The sequence below is a fragment of the Erythrolamprus reginae genome, chromosome Z (assembly GCF_031021105.1).
Source record: "Erythrolamprus reginae isolate rEryReg1 chromosome Z, rEryReg1.hap1, whole genome shotgun sequence".
In the NCBI taxonomy this organism is placed as follows: domain Eukaryota; kingdom Metazoa; phylum Chordata; class Lepidosauria; order Squamata; family Dipsadidae; genus Erythrolamprus; species Erythrolamprus reginae.
In genome coordinates, this window is record NC_091963.1 from 151,642,698 (window position 1) to 151,659,079 (window position 16,382).

At 43.4% G+C, this 16,382-nt stretch overlaps 2 protein-coding genes across 3 annotated transcripts in view; one reads left to right on the forward strand and one right to left on the reverse strand.

The window, feature by feature from the left end:
- The window catches only part of LOC139175949 (asialoglycoprotein receptor 1-like), a 579,489-nt gene that overhangs the window by 296,459 nt on the left and 266,648 nt on the right, over window positions 1–16,382 (forward strand). The gene's annotated exons all lie outside the window — the stretch shown is intronic.
- ZCWPW1 (zinc finger CW-type and PWWP domain containing 1) overlaps window positions 1–16,382 on the reverse strand; it is a 47,304-nt gene that overhangs the window by 16,455 nt on the left and 14,467 nt on the right. For both annotated transcript variants that reach the window (XM_070767351.1, XM_070767350.1), the window contains 5 exons: window positions 14,300–14,357; window positions 8,049–8,176; window positions 7,562–7,717; window positions 5,830–5,946; window positions 2,762–2,882 (listed from right to left, as the gene is read on the reverse strand). In XM_070767351.1, coding sequence (XP_070623452.1) covers window positions 2,762–2,882; window positions 5,830–5,946; window positions 7,562–7,717; window positions 8,049–8,176; window positions 14,300–14,357 — 580 coding nt within the window. The remainder of the gene's footprint in view (window positions 1–2,761; window positions 2,883–5,829; window positions 5,947–7,561; window positions 7,718–8,048; window positions 8,177–14,299; window positions 14,358–16,382) is intronic.

A 16,382-nucleotide genomic window follows, 5' to 3' on the forward strand; every position in this document is an offset into this window, starting at 1 on the left:
ACGAGAAATAGGAGAGACTATAGGACAGGGGACAGAAGGCACTCTAGTGCGCTTATGTACGCCCCTTGTCTGACTAGCAAAATCAAGGGGAGGGGAGCCAGATCCACTTAGCAACCATGATACCCACTTAACAACTGCAGTGTTAAGATTCGCCCAACGGTTGCAGGAAGAAAGGTTGGGAAATGGGGCAAAATTCACTTAAATGGCTTTTCAACAAGAAGTTTGGGCAGAACTGTGGTTGTAAGTCGAGGTCTCCTTGCGAGGATAGAGAAGAACCAAGGCCCTGAGTCAGAGCTCCTCCCTATCATTGCATCAACTTTATTTTTTTAAAAAGCGCTGAGAGAACATCAAATGCAGGTGGTGTTTATACAAAACACTCGCCGGGCTCCAATAAAACTGCCTGCAGATGCAATTCTCCAACAGGCAAAGCTTAAGGGCTCCCCTTGGTTACGTTCCTTCGTTCGGTTTCTGTTGTGGGTTGCTCGGGCTGGTTGTGCAAATCCAGCCTGTTTGTCGAGTTTGATCTAGTGCACGAAGCCAGAAAATGAATTTATTTATTTTGCCTCTCTTGCTGAATTAAATCCACCAGCAAGAGAGGGAAGCACGTTGAACAAGTCACAAAAGACTCCGCAAGATATTTTCCGAAAATGCAGAAATTTCATCTCCCGGTCGCTTTTTTTTTGTGGTGCACCACAATCGCAGCTTTGCGGCAGCATCGAACATCCCCATCTCTTCCCCACTAGAGCCAGGTTGAAACCACCTCCGCTTAGGAAGCTCTCGTGGAATCTGGCTCATAAGAAAAGAACCTGAGAAGAGCCCTGCCGAATGGGGCCAAAGCCCCTCGAGTCCAGCCTTCTGTGTCACAGTTGTCCATGGGGGTCTTGAGCAGAAAGAGAAGGCAGCACCCTCCCTTTCCCTGGACCCCCAACAAATGGTACTCAAGGGGACTCTGCCTGCCTCAACCCACATAGAGGCGGAACATGGACCTCCATTTCAATCACCATCAGGGATACACTTGGCATCCCTGAATCTGCCTTGAAGCTCTCCAGGCTGACAGCTGTCACGACCTCTTCAGGAAGGGAATTCCACCAACCAAGGACCCCCTGAGTGAAGAAATATTTCCCTTGATTTGTCCTCACTTTCTTGCAGGCTCCCCAGACCCTTTGCCCACCCAATTCTTGCAGAAAAATGAGCGAAGAATGGCCCGGTTTTTTTTGCAAAAATAGGGATGTTTTTGCCCTTCTAATTACCGCGTCTAGCACGACTGGAGGAGGAATTCTGGGGGCTGAAGTTCACTCGTCTTAAAGCTGTCAAGTTTGAAGACTCCTGGGTTAGGGATTAGGGTTGCACGCAAGGGCCTTCAAACTTGGTAAGTTTAAGACTTGTGGATCTCAATTCCCATTCCTGAGCTAGCACGACTGGAGGAGGAATTCTGGGGGCTGAAGTCTGCTAGTCTTAAAGCTGTCAAGTTTGAAGTTTGTAAGTGAAGTGTACATGGTTGTAAAAAGTATTCCGCCACACTGGTATTTTATTAAATAATATATTACCTACACCAGTGTTTCCCAACCTTGGCCACTTGAAGATATCTGGACTTCAACTCCCAGAATTCCCCAGCCGGTTGGGAAACACTGACCTACACCACTTAGTTCAGAATACTCTTTTCCTTGTTTTCCACCTCTAAAATCTAGGCGCGTCTTATACTCTGAAAAACACAGTACTTCTCCTGTATTTAGGAACTGGGTATGGCTAGACCACTGAAAAGAAGGACTAGGGGAGACAGGGCAGCAATAGTTGAGGGCTGCCCCGAAGAAGAGGTCCACCTATTCTCCAAAGCACCAGAAGGTAGGACAGGAAGCGATGGGTGGAAATGAATCAAGGAGAGAAGCAAACTGGAACTAAGAAGAAATTTCTGGAGGACAGAAGGAAAAAGGGGGGACATGATTGAAACATTTAAATATGTTAAAGGGTTAAATAAGGTCCAGGAGGGAAGTGCTTTTAATAGGAAAGTGAACACAAGAACAAGGGGAGAATCTGAGGTGAGTTGGGGGAAAGATCAAAAGCAACATGAGAAAATATTATTTTACTGAAAGAGTGGTAGATGTTTGGAACAAACTTCCAGCAGACGTGGTTGGTCAATCCACAGGAACTGAATTTAAACCTGGGACAAACATAGATCCATCCTAAGATAAAATACAGAAAATAGTATAAGGGCAGACTACATGGACCACGAGGTCTTTTTCTGCCATCACACTTCTGTGTTTCTATGTTTCTATTTCCTAACTGTCAGAACGAATGAAATATAATTATTATTATTATTATTATTATTATTATTATTATTATTATTATTATTATTATTAGATTAGTGAAATGCAAAGATCTAAAAATCAAGCTGCAACAACTCTGGCATAAGCCCGTGAAAGTGGTCCCAGTGGTACTTGGCACGCTGGGCGCAGGGCCAAAGGATCTCAGCGGACATTTGAAAACCATTGGAATTGACAAAATCTCCATCTGTCAATTGCAAATGGCCGCTTTACTGGGATCGGCAAATATAATTCGCCGCTACATCACGCAGTCTTAGGTGCTTGGGAAGCGCCCGACTGGGGATGAAATACAAAATCCAGCATAGTGATCTCGTTTGCTGTGTTGTATTGACATAATAATAATAATAATAATAATAATAATAATAATAATAATAATAGTAATAATAGTAATAATAATAGTAATAATAGCAATGATAGGACCAGTGGTTGTTTCTGCCTACCAAGGGTATCCGTATTGCTTGGCCCATACAATCGAGCCTGGGAAATAGACGGCACAGACGATTTCGTCTTCAGAGCCCGACCAGGTCTCCTCGGGAACACTGCAGCTGTTGTACTGAAGATCTGCAGGAGGAAATAAACATGTGGCTGAAATGAAGTCTGGTCAAAGGACTCCCTTATACTGACCCTCCACTGCTAGGAGGGATTCCAGGGACACATCAGTGCAGTTTTACTGGCAGCAATACAGAGTTTTACACAGCCTCTTCCCCATTTCCCCACTCCGGGCCTATAGCCCTGGGATTTTCTGGTGGTCTCTCATCCCAGTTCTAATTAAGTCCAGTTCATGGTTAGCTTTACAAGGTCGGCCACCAGAAAGAAGCTCAAGTTATGCAAATGTATGGACGTTTCTCTTTCAGTCTGGAATTAACAGACTAATGGAGTTGGAAGGGATCTTGGAGGTCTTCTAGTCCAACCCCCAGCTGAAGTGAAGACCCTATACCCCTAGTTCCCAACGTGGGGCCCAGCCCTACAGGGGAGCAATTTCATGTTTAATGGGGGGGGGGGCGCAATTGGAACCTTGTTTAAACCTAGTTAATGACCTTTTAGGCTTCCTCCGTGTGAGTAGTTAATAAGAATTATATGTCATGGTGAGAGGGGGGAAGACCTCAGGATTTTAGAGATGCTTCGGGGGGCATGGCCAAAAAAAGGCTGGGAACCGCTGCCCTATACCCTTTCAGACAAGTGGCTGTCCACTCTCTTCTTTAAAATCGCCAGTGATGGAGCGCCCACAACTTCTGAAGTCATTCCACCGATTAATTGTTCTCACTGTCAGGAAATGTTTCCTCCGTTCACTCCTTCCTGGGTTGAATCCTGCTCTGGATTGTGCTCAGCCACTGCAGGCCTGGAGAGTAAGGAAGAGCCTCTTTCCCCCCCTTCCAGGTTTCCAGATTAAGCCAAAGGCCGAGAACGACGCCTCCACACCTTGCTCTTCTTTCAGATGACTTAAGTCAACATTCTAGGCACAGAAACTTGTTCTGCGGTGGCCTCTCTGCAGTGTTTGCAAGCTGACTCGTTTCAAACCTTCCAAAATAGTATTACTCCGGGACTGAATCGGAATAACTGACCATGTGCTTTGTACTTGAGCCCAAGAGGGCTCAGAATAACAGAGTAACCCTTGGAGGCCTTCTAGCCCTATATCAGTGGTTCTCAACCTGAGGTTTGGGACCCATTTGAGGGTCAGACGACTGTTTCACGGGGGTCGCCTGCTGACACCCTGGGAGAAGACAAATTTCCCCTGGTGTTACGAACTAAAGTTTCTACTCTGGTGCCTTGGAACATATTTTTACAATCCGACCAATCAGGCGTTTACACTGGGAGTGTCCCTCTGACCTTCCTGCCAATCAGTTTAAACTCTGTTGTTGTTGTTGTTGTTGTTGTTGTTGTTGTTGTTGTTGTTGTTGTTGTTATTATTATTATTATTATTATTATTATTATTATTATTCATTGGATTTGTATGCCGCCCCTCTCCGTAGACTCAGGGCGGCTAACAACAGTAATAAAAAACATCATATAAATCCAATACTAAAAACAACTAAAAAACCCTTATTGTAAAAACCAAACATCCCTACAAACAAACATACCATGCATAAATTGTAAAGGCCTAGGGGGAAAGAGCATCTCACTTCCCCCATGCCTGACAGCAGAGGTGGGTTTTAAGGAGCTTACGAGAATTGTTGGGAGAATTGGGGCTAGACTTATGCTTGGGGGGTCACTACAACATGAGGAACTGTATTAAGCGGTCATGGCACTAGAAAGATCGAGAACCACTGCCCTATACCCATGATGGAGAACCTAGGGCACATGCGCCACAGGTGGCACGCAGAGCAATATCTGCCGGCAGGTGATATCCAACTCAGCTCCAGCGTGTATGTGCGTGCCGGAAGCTGATTTTCAGCTGATGTGGAGCCTCTCAGGGAGTATTTTCAGCCTCCAGGGGGCCTTGGGGGGAGGGGGCTGGGGGAGGGCAAAAAACGGGGCCTATTGGGCTCACTGGAAGTTGAGAAATGGGGAGTTGGGGCTGTGCAACCATGTGTGTGGGTGGGGTGGGTGGGTTGTGTGCACATGTGCAAGGGGGGTGGCGCACGAGGGGCCTTGAATTATGGGTGAGGGCACACACATCTGGACAATAGGCATGTGCGCACACTTTCGTTATCTGTTCGCCATCACTGCCCTATACCATTCTGGACAAATTACCATATTTTTCAGAGTATAAGACGCAGCATAATTTTTTGGGAGGAAAATAGGGAAAAGAATCTGCCTACCAGGTATTCATCTTAGCCAGCACATTGTTTTATCCCCTGGCTAGGGCTTTGAAAAAAACCTTATTCGGAGAGAGTAACAATGAAAGAGCTTGCAAGCCAGGAAGAGCTGGGAACATCGCTAGCACCTGATTGGGGCCGGAAAGAAACTTATTCGGAGCAACTAAAGCAATGAAAAAAACCTACAAAGACTTAGGGCTTGGAAAACATTCCTTGCAGAGAGTAACAATGAAAGAACTTGCAAGCAGATAAGAGCTGAAAACATCATTAGCATCTGTTTAGGGCTGGAAAGAAATTTATTCGGAGCAAGTCAGAGCAATGGAAAAAACCCTGCAAAGACTTAGGGCTTGGAAAACATTCTTTGCAGAGAGAAACCATGAAAGAGCCTGCAAGGGAAGAGCTGGGAAGAGTGTTAGAAGCTAGTTAGGGCTGAAACAAAATGCTACATTCAGAGTATAAAAAACACACTCAAATTATCAGCCTCTTTTAGGGAGGAAAATGGTGCGTCTTATACTCCGAAAAATACAGTACTGTCCAATCTCTTCTTGAAAACCTCCAGTGTCGGAGCACCCACAACTTCTGGAGGCAGGTTTCTTGCTCGTCCACGATCAGAGATGTTCAGCAGAAAAAGTTTTCACTTAGTTGAAGGAAAGGAAGCCCTCCCCCCCCCCCACCACACCCACTCAGTACACCAGCCCCACCACCCAGCGCCTTGTCTTTCCTCCTCCTCCTCCTCCTCCTCCTCCTCGCACCTGAATTCTGGCTGCAGGACCAGTCTTCAGGCAGGGCGGAGGGATCCACATCTCCGCTCAGACGCCGCCACTTCTCACAGCTGGGGTTAGAACACTGGACCCAAGCGGTACAGGAGCCTAGAATCAGAAGAAGGATCAGGAAACTGGGGGGAAGGAGTGGATCACGTGCCAGACAGTTGTTCAATCCCCAGGGGAAAAACCTCCCCTTTGGTGTGATTGGGGCTGGATGGACACCTGTCGGGGAGGCTGCCATAATAAGATTCCTGCCCTGGGCAAGGGGTCAGGTCGGATAATCCTCATTCCTTGCTCTCTTTCACTATATTTTCTGCCACCCCATCCCCCCCTCCCCCTTCTATAAGCATTATGTGCCCCTCTTCTTCATTTTTGCAGGCTACTTTATTTTTTTCTCAGTCACAGGTTCTGTCATCTAATTATCCTACAAAGCATCCTTTTTATCCTTCCTATTACTCAAACTCCCCCCCCCACAAGATAATTATTTTCACTCTTTCTGAGCAGCTTTCTCTTCTTTCCACTTTCATTCCTTCTGTGAAGAGATTAATTACTGTAATTGTCTTATCTCTTTTCAAAGAGAAGTTGTAGTTTCTCTTCTTGTGGTTCTACTTTCACTCGGGTTTCCTCCGCTTCTTTCATGCCCATCTTCCTCCCTCTCTTTTCCTCCCTCCCTCCCTTCCCTCTTTTCTCCCTTCCTTTCTTCCCCCCTCTCTTCCTTGCCTCTCTCCCTTCCTTTTTTACTCCCTCCCTCCTCTCCTTTTTCTTCCCCCATCCTCTCCCTTCCTCCCTACGTCCCTGCATCCCTCCCTCTTCCCTTTCCCTCCTTTCCTTTCCTTTCCTTCCTCTCCTTTTCTTTCCTTTCCCTTCTTTCCTTTCCTTCCTCTCCTTCCCTTCCCTTTCCCTTCTTTCCTTTCCTTCCTCTCCTTCCCTCCCCTTTCCCTCCTTTCCTTTCCTTCCTCTCCTTCCCTCCCCTTTCCCTTCTTTCCTCTCTTCTTCCCTCTTCTCCTTCCCTTCCCTTTGCTTTTTCTTCCTTCCTGGCACAGCATTAGTTTCTTTATGCTCGAGGTGACCAATGAAATCATGCCATGGTCCTTTCTATGCTGCCTCTGTATTTATCTCCCAGAGAGACTGTCCGGACAGAGCAGCTTCCAAACAGCCTGTGGTCATCCCCAATACTGGCAACCTAAAGCACAGAGGATGCCCTGGGTGGCCATGGGCTGCCCTTCCAGCTAACGTACAGATGAGGGTGGGGTTTCTGCACCCCAGTCTGTAAGTTAGCTGGGAGGGCAGCTGACCTTCATAAATAATTTATCGGGCGGATGGTACTTTTCAAACCATACTGGTTATTTGCAACAGAGGATGGGAAGGCTACTAAGCCACCCAGGCACCGGACACAGCAGACGGCTGCCAAGGAAGGGGGAGGCGCCCAAGGGGTCAGGCGCAGCAAGAATTTCTGCTAACGAGCGATGGACGGTCATTTGAATCCAGCCCCTCCTGAAAACTGTGGTTCAGTGAGACACCCAGGAACCGACTCCCTCCCTGGGACTGCTTCAGCGGCAGGCCCCCCTGCAACTCCTTCCCATTCTTGGGGGAGGTTTGCAGAACTGCAAAAACTCAAGAGCCAAAACCCAACTTGGCCTTGCTGGGGGCACCTGCCCGGCCCCCCACTGTGCCCACCCTCCTTGAAGCCCCCCTGGAACAGAGGCAGAGTTCAGCTCACGGCCACCACTGCTGCCACTTCCTCCATCCTCCTCCTCCTCTGGCGCTTCCTCTGGTCCGGTGACGTCTTGGGCGTCGTCGGCTGGAGCTGCTTTCTTGGGCTCTCCTCCTTTCCGGTTTTCCTTACACCCCACATTGTTTGCTGCCGCTTTCTCATCTGCCAGGAGACAAAGGAAAACAAAGTGTTTCACCCATTCTGTCTGTGTGTGTGTGTGTGTGTGTGTGTTTTCTCTCTATATAAAAACACCAGAAGAATGATGTGGCTGGAAGAGGAAAGGTTGAGCCTTAACAGCTTGTTTTGGAGATGTCGACTGGCCACTCCACTCGCTTTCCCCAGCCAGGCGTCCATCCACACCCACAAACTCTGGCCAACAAAGCCGCACTCCACACACAGCCCCTTTCCCTGCCAGCAGAGTTTGTCACACGGCATGTTTTGCTTTGAGTTTTCGTGAAAAAAATGAAACCTGTATATATATATTTTTTTTCACCCTGGTCGATGCCAGATTTGCTCGTCTTCTTCACTTTGATCTGGTACATTTTCCGTCCTGCTTCTGAAAGTGCCATCTCGGTTTGCTTCTGCCAGTCGTCTCCGGGCAGAAAGGCCTCCAACGTCCCCCTGGGAAAAGCAAACACAATGAATCCCACCCTCCTCAGCAACGAGGGGCGAGTGAAATTTCACCTTCTTGCAAAAGCTAAAACAGGCCGCACCTGGAGGTTACTGGCTGCTGTGGAGACAAAAAGTGAGCTTCTTAGGGTCTGTTGGACTTACAAGGGGACTAACAGGCAAGTTCTGGGGCAGGTTAATACCACGTGAAGGGTTAATACCACTTTACAAGGCCTTGGTAAGGCCCCACTTGGAAACCTGCATCCAGTATTGGTCGGCATGACGCAAAAACGATGTTGAGACTCTAGAAAAAGCGCAGAGAAGAGCGACAAAGATGATTCAGGGACTGGAGGTTAAAACATAAGAAGAACGGTTGCAGGAACTGGGTTTATGTGTAGTCTAATGAAAAGAAGGACCAGGGGAGACAGGATAGCAGTGTTCCAGTATCTCAGGGGTTGCCACAAAGAAGAGGGAGTCCACCTATTCCCCAAAGCACCGGAGGGTAGAACAAGAAGCAACGGGTGGAAACTAAACAAGGAGAGAAGCAACTTAGAACTAAGGAGAAATTTCCTCACAGTTAGAACAATTAATCAGTGGAACAGCTTGCCTCCAGAAGTTGTGAATGTTCTAACACTTGAAGTTTTTAAGATGATGTTGGATAACCATCCATCTGGTGTAGGGTCTCCTCCCAGCAGATGGTTGGACTAGAAGACCTCCAAAGTCCCTTCTAAATCTGTTGTTCTTGTTATGTTTTGATACACATTTATATGCTGCTGTTGTTTTTAAGCATTAAAGTGCTGCTCTGTTACATCGTGTGAAATAAAGAAATAAACCAGCACAACATATTAGGAGAATGACATAGGGGAAGTTTGGCCTATTTGCCGATGACTCTAAAGTGTGCAATAGGGTTGATATTCCTGGAGGGGTCTGTAATATGGCAAATGATTTAGCTTTACTAGATAAATGGTCAAAGCAATTGAAACTGCAGTTTAATGTTTCCAAATGTAAAATAATGCACTTGGGGAAAAGGAATCCTCAATCTGAGTATTGTATTGGCAGTTCTGTGTTAGCAAATACTTCAGAAGAGAAGGATTTAGGGGTAGTGATTTCTGACAGTCTCAAAATGGGTGAACAGAGTGGTCGGGCGGTAGGAAAAGCAAGTAGGATGCTTGGCTGCATAGCTAGAGGTATAACAAGCAGGAAGAGGGAGATTGTGATCCCGCTGTATAAAGCACTGGTGAGACTCCATTTGGAATACTGTCTTCGTTTCTGGAGATCTCACCTACAAAAAGATATTAATCAAATGGAACAGGTCCAAAAATGGGCTACAAAAACGGTGGAAGGTCTTAAGCATAAAACCTACCAGGAAAGACCTCATGAACTCAATCTGTATAGTCTGGAGGACAGAAGGAAAAGGGGGGACATGATCAAAAGATTTAAATACGTTAAAGGGTTAAATAAGGCTCAGAAGGGAAGTGTTTTTAATAGGAAAGTGCACACAAGAAGAAGGGGACACAATCTGAGGTTAGTTGGCGGAAAGATTAGAAGCAACGTGAGAAAATGTATTATTTTACTGAAAGAGCAGTAGATGCTTGGAATAAACTCCCAGCAGACGTGGTTGGTAAATCCACAGTAACTGAATTTAAACATGTCTGGGATGCTTCTGCTCAGGCAATCTCACACTACTCACAAGAGCCTACAAAACTTTTGCCAGATCCATCCTAGACTACTGCTCATCTGTCTGGAACCCATACCACATCTCGGACATCAACACCCTTGAAAACGTCCAAAGATATTTCACCAGGAGAGCCCTCCACTCCTCCGCTCGAAACAGAATATCCTACGAAAATAGACTAACAATCCTGGGCCTAGAAAGCCTAGAACTACGGCGCCTAAAACACGATCTGAGTATTGCCCACAAGATCATATGCTGCAACGTCCTACCGGTCAATGACTACTTCAGCTTCAACCGCAACAACACAAGAGCACGCAACAGATTCAAACTTAATATGAACCGCTCCAAACTTGACTGTAAAAATTATGATTTCAACAATCGAGTCATCAAAGCGTGGAACTCATTGCCGGACTCAATTGTGTCAACCCCTAACCCCCAACATTTCTCCCTTAGACTCTCCACGATTGACCTCTCCAGGTTCCTAAGAGGCCAGTAAAGGGCGTACATAAGTGCACTGGTGTGCCTTTCGTCCCCTGTCCAATTGTCTTTCCTTTCTTTCACCTATCATATATATTCTCTTCCTTTCATATATCCTCTCCTCTAAGTTCACTTTTACCCTTATATATATTACCACATGTCTTTTTCTTCCTATGTATTTGTGTATTGGACAAATGAATGAATGAATGAATGAATGAATGAATGAATGAATGAATGAATGAATAAATAAATAAATAAATATTTCTCTCTTTCTCTCTTCTCCCTTCCTCCCTATTTGGCGTGTCCCAACCGTAATTACAGGGTAATTAGTCCAGAAAGACACACACCACAGGATAGAAGGAAAATCCAGAAGTCTATCAACAGAAAAACAGAAACAGCTCCCTTTTTAAAGCTCAAAGGGATTTTCTGGTACACACAAGGCACAGGTTAAATGCAATCCAGTTTCTTACCCAATAACTGAGAAATTGAGTCCAATTCTAAAGTCCAGAAAATCCACATACAATCTTGAAAAGCAAAAACCACAATCTTGATGAAACTATGAATCAGATAAACTGCCATGAGGCTAAACCAGCAGGCTGCTCATTTATCTGTAGCACTAATTACAGCAGCCCCACCCAACCACAGGTGGCCTTACTTATCTCCTGTAATAATCCTTCAGTTGATCTCTCCTCTTTTCCTCGAGGATGTAAAACTATTCAACACCAGGACAACACATCTACTCTCCAAAAAGACCTCGACTTTGTCTCAGATTGGTCTAACATCTGACAACTTCAAATATCAACCAACAAATGCTCTACCTTCCACATCGGCAAAAAGAATCCAAACCTCATATATAAACTGAATAAACAAAATCTCACAGCCAACCCCCACTCAGTAAAAGACCTTGGAATACTAATATCAAATGACCTAAGTGCCAAAGCCCACTGCAACAATATCGCCAAAAAGGCTTCTAGAGTTGTTAACCTGATCCTACGCAGCATCTGCTCCGGCAATCTCACGCTACTCACCAGAGCCTACAAAACTTTTGCCAGACCCATCCTTGAATAGAGTTCATCTGTCTGGAACCCATACCACATCTCAGACATCAACACCCTAGAAAATGTCCAAAGATACTTCACCAGAAGACCCTTTCACTCCTCCACTCTAAACAGAATGCCCTACGAAAGCAGATTATCAATCCTAGGTCTAGAAAGCTTAGAACTACGACGCCTAAAACACGATCTAAGTATTGCCCACAAAATCATATGCTGCAACGTCCTGCCTGTCAATGACTACTTCAGCTTCAACCGCAACAACACAAGAGCACGCAACAAATTCAAACTTAATATTAATCGCTCCAAGCTTGACTGTAAAAAATATGACTTTAGCAATCGAGTTGTCGAAGCGTGGAACTCATTACCGGACTCAGTAGTGTCAACCCCTAACCCCCAACATTTCTCCCTTAGACTCTCCACGATTGACCTCTCCAGGTTCCTAAGAGGTCAGTAAGGGGCGTGCATAAGTGCACTAGCCTGCCTTTCGTCCCCTGTCCAATTGTCTCTCCTTATCTCATATATCATATATCTTTTCTTCCTTCATATATCTTCTCCTCTATTTTTATATCTTCTCTTTATATATAATACTTCATGTCTATTCTCTTCAATAGGTATTGTGTATTGGACAAAATAAATAAATAAATAAATAAACAAACATATATCCACCCTAAGATAAAATACAGGAAATAGTATAAGGGCAGACTAGATGGACCATGAGGTCTTTTTCTGCCCCGTCAATCTTCTATGTTTCTATGAACCATCAGAGGGGGGAATTCAGCAAATACAAGTGTTTTTTTTTTAAATTATCCAAACCCATTTTAACTAATTCCAACATGTTGGAGGAGGCGGTTCCCAGGCCTAGGCTGCCACAAAGAACAGGCACTGGCTCCAGGTTGACTCAGACTTCTGACCTTCCGAGGTGGGTAAAATGAGGACCCAGATTGTTGGGGGCAAATATGCTGATTCTATAAACCGCTTAGAGAGGGCTGAAAAAGCACTATGAAGCGGTATGCAAGTTCTATTGCTATTCTCCAAAGCACCTGAGGCTAAGACAAGAAACAAAGAGAGAAGCAACCTGGAATTAAGAAGAATGACAGTGAGGACAATTAACCAGGGGAACAGCTTGCCACTAGACGTTGTGGGTGCTTCAGCACTGGAGGGTTTTAAGGAGAGCATTTGTCTGAAATGACCCCTGTTTGAGTAGGGGTTGGCCTAGATAACCTCCAAGGTCCCTTCCGACTCTATTCTGAATTGAATTGAACTGTTGCCCAGACTTGGTTACCAGCATTTTGAATCTCGTTTTAGGAAAGTTATTTTATTTTATTTATTTATTTTATTTATTTATTTTGTCCAACACAAATTGGAAGTTAAAGAGAATAAAACATGTAGTAGTAAATATCAGGGAAGGGATAGAAGAAGAGATATGAGAATAGAATACATCAATGCAGAGTAGAGGAAGGATATATGGATGGGAGAAAAGATATATAAAATATTACCTGCAATCCCATCTGAGATTAATTATATGGGGAGCAAAAGTTAAGAACACCCTTCTCCCAACCAAAACTAAAGAACAGTGACTGCCCATCATTGGAACTCCTTTCCCATTTTCCAGGGCAGGCTCTTATAGGCTGCCAACCATCAGCCCTTCAAGTCTGCCACTTGTATGCTGTGTACGTGGGCGCCACCATCAGGCCAGAAGATAATGTGCACTCACCCACAAGCCAGTTTTTATTTATCTTTATTTTATTTGTCAAGTGTGTATTGGTAGTACACGAGAAATAACACTGTTTATATTGAGCCGCTCTGAGTCCTCGGAGAGGGGTGGCATACAAATCTAATCAATTGTTATATTTATTAGATTTATATGCTGCCTCTCTCTGAGGACTCGGAGCGGCTATTATTATTATTATTATTATTATTATATAATAGATGATATTGGTAATAATAAGAAACTTAGAACAGGGACGGAAGGCACTCTGGTGCACTTATGCACACTCCTCACTGACCTCTTAGGAATCGGGAGAGGGCAACATAGGATAGTCCAAGGGTAAAGTTTTGGGGGTTAGGAGATGATACTACAGAGTCTGATAGTGAGTTCCACTCATCAAGTATTTGGTGAGTAAAGTCGTATTTCCTGCAGTCGAGTTTGGAGCAGTTACTTTGAGTTTGTTGTGTGCTCGTGTGTGTGTTGTGGTTGAAACTGAAGTAGTCATTGACAGAAAGGATGTTGTAGCAGATGATTTTATGGGGTTGTGTTTAAGGTGACGTAGTTCTAAGCTTTCTAAACCTAGGATTATGAGTCTAGTTGCGTAGGGGATTCTGTTGCGAGTGGAGGAGTGAAGACAGCAACATTTCTGGGGCTTTCAGAGACAGGAAGGCAAGAAAAACCCATCACTTTGGTTTTGCTGCTCTTCTACTTGATTCTGCTATTTTAATGCTTTTCTAATACTCTGCAGCAGTTAAGCCGCCCTGGGAGTGGGTGGCATACAAATGTAATTAATAATTAAATGCAGATTGACAATATCCGGAGCTCAGAAGTAGCAGCCTTTGCCCCCCCTACCACATGCAGAATGTTTGAGGAAAAAGGAATGGGTGGGGGGTTTGGGGGGGGGGGGGTTGAGTCAAAATGCCATATTCCCAAAATCAGTTCTACAGCAGATGGCAGTGCTGTAGTCGACCTTGGCTGATCTTGAAAAGCTGTTGTGGAGGGGTAGCTGTTACTGTACTTGGATGCAAAACCACACGGAGGTCCCAGGGCCTTAGGATGGGCCGGGCAGGGAAATAAAATCCCCAGAAAAGAGCCAATTGGAACAATTTTGGCTTTGTTGCCAAATAAACCACACGAAGGCAGGAAGAGGCAGGAAAGCTCAGCTTCCGATCCAGGAGAATTTCACTTGGCCTTATATCAAAGTGATGCGTGTCACTCACCTTCTCGAACGCTGACCTTCAGCGGACCCTGCCGGAACACGTCTCTCCTGAAGCTTTTCTAGGAATGACAAGGAAACAACTTTTATAAAGCTCCGGGAGCCCAGATTCAAAGATGAAAAACACGTGCGGTTTAAAGAGGGGGGGGGGGGGAAGTATTTGAGGGAATTTGTGCAATTTGAATGCTTGATATTACGTTTAGTGACTGCTTTGTTTTAGTGACTGTGACTGGGCTCTGTGCAATGCCTTGCGCTAGTAAAAAGAACATAACTAGGACCAATGTTCCCTCTTAATTTTTTTTCGGTGTGGGTGGAAAAGTATAGTGCCTGAGCGGCAGGCCCTTCGGGACTGAGCAGCATACAAGTCTAAATCAATATAAATAATAAAATAAAATAAAATAAAATAAAATAAAATAAAATAAAATAAAATAAAATAAAATAAAATAAAATAAAATAAAATAAAATAAAATAAAATAAAATAAAATAAAATAAAATAAAATAAAATAAAATAAAATAAAATAAAATAAAATAAAATAAAATAAAATAAAATAAATAAATTTTCATGCCTGAGCGCCTGATTTTTTTTCCCACAGATGTCACCCAAGAGTATTGCGTAATTATTTGGGGCTCAGTCCTGGGACAGAATAAGGTCCCTTCCCACTGTTATTCTGTTATTTTATATTTCAATTAATATCATGATCCTCTTATAAATCCAGATAGGCCATCATGCCTACTCCTCCTACTTATAAATTCTTCTTAAAGGAAACAAAAAACCCTTATACAACTTTTTCCTAATTAGGAAAAAAAAATCCCCTTCTTTTTTATTAAAATAAATTAATAATAAAACAAAAGCAACATCTATTCCTATTAAAATTAAAACAACCACCAAAACCAAAAACACAACTATTAATAAATCCATGCTTTAAAATCTTCATTTCTTAAATATGTATCATAGTATTATAGTAATCTAGTAATATTATGAAAATCTATCTGAACACCAATGCATCAATTAATATATTTCCATAAATTATACTTTTCAATAATTTCATTCAATATTTCCAAGCTCAAATACTTTTCAGGCACTTAGCATTTACTATTATTAACTTTCATCAATCTTCTACATTTCCAAGTATATTTTAAATTCATAATGCAAAGTCATAAAATCATACAGTACATACTATATCATAAACCCCTTATTTATCCTATGTATCTTCCATTAATTTTACCTATGTAATTCTATATAGTTCTAAAATTCTAATCCAATTTTATGAATTAATACATCCTAAATATATCTTTTACCATCAAGAAACCATGTTAACCATGATAAAACCTTGTTTTATCTTCTTTGTTAATCAAACTAATTTATGAGTGGAAATACAAAGGTATATTTGCTCCCAACTAGCATATTATGTTCACAGAAGGCTTCATTTTAACAGAAGGCTACAATTGTTTGTTCTTTGGCTATAAATGCCAACCAACAGTGGAATATATTAAATATCTTGGTAAATATCGGTCCAGTCACTAAAGTATCATACATTTGCTGATTCAGGGGGTTGGACAAGACCTCCAAGGTCCCTTCCATTTGGTTGTTAGAAAATGTTTCACATTTTAAAATATCTGTACAAACCACTCTTTAGAGGAACATCTTCCCACCCTGTAGACAGTACTTCCAGAAACTGGGAATAACCATAAACAACTTCTACATCTAGTATCCAATATCCAGTATCTAGTTCAGGAAAAATAAATCAGTTTGACATGCCTTGATTGTTAATTAATTATCTACTTTCAGTCTCTCTAGGACTTTCAGCTGACCTGCACCTAAGGAGGTTGTTTTGATTTTTATTTTTATTTTTCCAAAAGCAAAACCAACAACATTTAGAAGCAATTAAAAAAGCCTTCAATGAGAATTTAAAAAATACAATATCCAATTAGACAAAGCCATACTTCTCTCTCCTTCTTTCTTCTCTGCACGGTGGGGGGAGAAAAGCTGGGCTTTTCTATCTTCCCCCTCCCTCCCCAGGTGGGGAAAAAAACCAATTAGTTTTAAAGTCACACGCACTTTGGAGTGTGGGGGGGGGAAATGAGCC